Here is a 4,489-nt window from a genome sequence, read left to right as displayed (position 1 = left end):
GTGAAGATGGTTGGTCACTTACTTTTCAGTTTTCGTTGTTCATCAAGGGCAGACAACAGTTCGCCCTGTTTGATAGTTTAAGGTGTTTGTAATACATTCTCGTTGCCACGGAACATACAGATCACATGGAAATTTGATATTCTTAACACATCTCCTGCTCTCTACTGCTGAAAAGTTTCAGGTTTTATCGATGTAACGCTCGACAACTATGTTCAGACATCTTTTAGTTGAGAAAAACCCTGAACTTATCAGGTGACATTTCTGAAACGAATTCTTGATCAATATTTGTAGCAATGAAAGCCGTTGTCAGGACGACATTTCTTGGGACTATTCGAAGCTACAGTCGACTGGAGTATAAGGCCGATTATCACTCTCAGCAGCAATAAATAAGAAGTCGCGGATCTGATGTAAATAGAGCGACAACGCATCCACGTTCACACCTTTTTTCAAAAGTATTATGAATATCTGTCAGTGTTGCAGTTGGCGTCTAGCCAAAGGTACTTTGTGTGATAGGGGAGCATCTCAGTTAGTGTATGAGAAGAGAGCTGCAAAAGAGAAGAACAAAAGATGAATCAGTGACTTAGTAAGCGCATGCAACGCTTTTAAATTTAGTAAGGAAAACTGAAGTCGACAATAAGCAATAACACCGGGCTTAGGAAGAGACAATCTTAGAATCGAAGCTAAAAACACAGTTCAACACCAAAAAGCTATAGGCGATCGTTAACAAATCCAATCAGTTATTTTACTGAGGATTTATCTGACTATTAGATATTTTGTTAGTCTTTGTGAGAACTTGAAACAAAATGTAACCTGTGTTCGTATTCTTGATTCCGAATTCATAATTGAACGGATGCTCCGCAAGATGTAGCTTTATTTTCAGAAGCCAACGTGTTCGTGTCATGCAGCTGGGTTTCTGTAATCAAGGATGTTGGCCATGTTGGTCTTCGCTAAACCAGATCAAGGAACAATATTATTTTGAAATTTATGCATTTCGGTGTGAATCTGCAACAGCTCAGGTTGGTTGGTTAAGAGTTGACCCCAAACAACCAAGCATATGCTAAAACAGTATTGTTCAAGTATTCATTCACTTCCTTACTTTTTGTAAGCGTTATATTCCCTATTATCTTATATTGAATGTTGAGAGCCTTTGTTTGTCTGAACAGATAATCCCACGCTCCACTGTGACTGCGCGAAGATCGAAATAAAGACCTATTCACTACTTCTCTGGTTTCTTCTATCAATAGCACGAGGGTTACCTTAAGGCACGAAAGTGGCGAGCCCTTTTTGAACACAAATTTAACCTCATTTCTGTTATTAACTTTTTTTTCACTTAATCGTAAAAGTAGACCTGATTATCCGTAAACTAAGTTGAGTATATAACTAGTTTATTCCGTATTATCTTAAGTTATTCGTGTTATAGCAACCATTTTTCGTGCTAACTTTATTGCTATATTTGTCACATACCTCATGTCAGACTCAATAGAAACCCATAATCTGGAGGATTTGTCACCAGTGGAGATAGACACTGTTATGACTACGAAATCCCGACTTCCAGAATTTGATCGTAGTGATCCTGAGTTGTGGTTTGCTCAACTAGAGCATTATTTCACGAGACACAATATCAAATCTGAAGGGATTCGCTATAGAGACTTGTGTTCTATCCTTCCTCCTTCAGTCGCCAAAGAAGTCCGTGACTTGATTTTAGATCCACCATCACCACAACCATACACCATCTTAAGACGAGAGATAATAAACCGTTTATCATTATCAGATAGTCAAAGAATCCAAAGACTTTTTCAAGGTGAAACACTAGGTGATCGGTCGCCGTCACAGTTTTTGCGTCACCTCCAAGTGTTAATGGGTGATAACACAGTGGGTGAAGCAGTCCTAAAACAAGGATGGATACAAGCTCTCCCATGCTACGTCCAACACTGTTTGGATGCACAAGATCCTGAAACCTCATTATCTCATTTAGCGCGTATAGCCGATAGAATAATGGAGAGAGGTCCTCCAACTGGACCAGGCACAATAAATCACACACAAAAAGTAGAATCAGCAAAAGACCCCGTCATTGAAGGACTCATTGCGAGTGTTAAGAGTCTCACTGAGGCTGTCACCAGAATGCAAATAGGTCATAGAAACAGGAGCAGGTCACCACAACGACCACGATCCAAGTCACAAAACAGGTCACAAATGTCCAGACAACCTGGGCAGTTTTGTTGGTACCACTGGAAGTTTGGTGTCAACTCAACCAAGTGCATGCATCCATGCGCCTGGCCTAAGCATAATTCTAAGACAGCGGGAAACGAGTAACCCCTCCTCAGGTTGCGACGACTGAGGAGGGGCGCCAAAACAGTCGCTTGTTTTATGTTAGAGACAGAAACTCTGGCTTGAATTTCTTCGTGGGTACTGGCGCTGCTCTTAGCATCATCCCTCAAAATAAAACTGAGATTAGTCGAGAAACATCATCAATTACACTTCAAGCTGCAAATAAAACTAAAATTGCGACATTTGGGCAGAAAAACTTAACCCTAGATTTGGGGTTCAGGAGGCAATTCCCTTGGGTTTTCACGGTAGCCGACTTAGATCTGGCAATACTGGGGATGGACTTTCTAGAGAGATACGAATTTCTAGTTGACACCGAGAAATGGCGATTAACACTAAAAGAAACTTCGTATTACACAAAAGGCAAAGAAAGTCACATCAGCTCTCTTAACTTGATTCAAACTCCTCCAGTAACAACAGCGAAATTCCAAGATATACTCGCGGAATTTCCAAACTTAACTAAACCAAACCCACAGCCTTCTAAAGACAAACTAAAAGTAAGTCACACTATCAAAACCGAAGGTGCACCGGTTTTTGCAAAACCCAGGAGACTAGCACCAGTTAAGCTCAAAATCGCTAGGGCCGAGTTTGATTATATGCTACAACTGGGTATTATCCGTCCCTCTGATAGTCAATGGGCATCCCCTTTGCATATGGTCCCAAAGAAGAATGAAGGTGACTGGCGACCGTGCGGAGATTACAGAGCCCTCAACTGTCAAACCGTACCAGATAGGTACCCAATACCGCATATCCAAGATTTCACAAACGGTTTACAGGGTATGAACATATTCACTAAAATTGACTTAGTCAGGGCATATCACAATATCCCTGTGGCTGATGAAGATATCCCCAAGACAGCTATTACAACACCCTTTGGCTTATTCGAGTTTGTACGCATGCCATTCGGCCTGAGAAATGCGGCACAGACATTTCAAAGATTCATAGACAATCTACTTCGAGATATGCCATTTGCGCAGGGTTATATAGACGACTTGTTAATTGCCAGCCCCGATTTGCAATCACACGAACAGCATGTAAAAACAGTGTTAAAAGACTGGATGAACATGGAATAAACATACATCGAAGTAAGTGTGTTTTCGGTGTTCAAACTTTAGAATTTCTCGGTCACACAATAAGCCCAGAAGGGATTAAACCGATCAAAAAAGAAGTAGACACCATTAAACAATACCCCATACCTAGTTCTCTAACACAACTGAGAAGTTTTCTAGGTCTAATTAACTTTTATCGCAGATTCATACCAGGTTGTGCACAATTAATGCAACCTTTGACAGATTCGCTAAAAGGAAAACCAAAAGAATTCAAACTGTCTTCTGACGCTGTCGAAGCTATTAAACAGCTTAAAGATAAATTAGCTCAAGCAACTACGTTGATGTATCCGAATTCTCTTTCCCCACTTGCTTTGATGGTGGATGCTTCAGATAAAGCAGTAGGCGGTACCCTTAACCAACTGGTTAAAAACGCCTGGAAACCAATTGCTTTCTTCCCAAAAAGACTCGCTCCAGCAGAGACAAGGTATTCTACCTTCGGGCGAGAACTTCTTGCAATCTACCTAACCATTAAACACTTCCGACACATGTTAGAAGGCAGGGAATTTATAGTCTTTACGGATCACAAACCACTAACGAATGCACTAAAAGTGAGAGCTGATAAATACTCACCTCGAGAAGTCCGACACCTTGACTATATATCACAGTTCACAAGCGATATCCGACATGTCAAAGGTCAGGACAATCAGGCGGCAGATGCTTTATCTAGGTTAGAAATAAACGTGCTACAGCAGTCTACAGTAAACTTCGAGACGTTGAGAAACGAACAAGAGCAGGATCTAGAATTACAAAACCTGCTTAAAACAAACAATTCAAGTCTTAATTTAAAACAGTTCCCATCACCCGTCGATGGTATTCTAATCTACTGTGACACGACCAAGGCAATGCCGTGACCTTTCGTTCCCAAAAGTATGCGAAAGTTGATATATAATAACTTTCATTCTTTGTCTCATCCTGGCGCAAAAGCTTCAACAAAACTAATCAATGCCAAATATATATGGCCGAATTTACAGGATGTACACAAATGGGTTAGAGAGTGTTCAGCATGTCAACAATCAAAGATAAATCGTCACACAAATTCACCCATAGGTGTTTTC

At 40.6% G+C, this 4,489-nt stretch overlaps 1 protein-coding gene across 1 annotated transcript; it reads left to right on the top strand.

The window, feature by feature from the left end:
* Window positions 1-1,467: 1,467 nt before the first annotated feature.
* Smp_127260 (hypothetical protein) lies at window positions 1,468-2,313 on the top strand (the record flags this gene model as incomplete). The annotated part of the gene is made up of 1 exon (XM_018792688.1): window positions 1,468-2,313. One exon carries the CDS (start codon window positions 1,468-1,470, stop codon window positions 2,311-2,313), a length of 846 nt encoding a protein of 281 aa, XP_018644122.1.
* Window positions 2,314-4,489: the final 2,176 nt, after the last annotated feature.

Source organism: Schistosoma mansoni (genome assembly GCF_000237925.1).
Source record: "Schistosoma mansoni, WGS project CABG00000000 data, supercontig 0187, strain Puerto Rico, whole genome shotgun sequence".
NCBI classification, from domain to species: Eukaryota; Metazoa; Platyhelminthes; class Trematoda; order Strigeidida; family Schistosomatidae; genus Schistosoma; species Schistosoma mansoni.
This window is presented reverse-complemented; position numbering and strand designations above follow the sequence as displayed.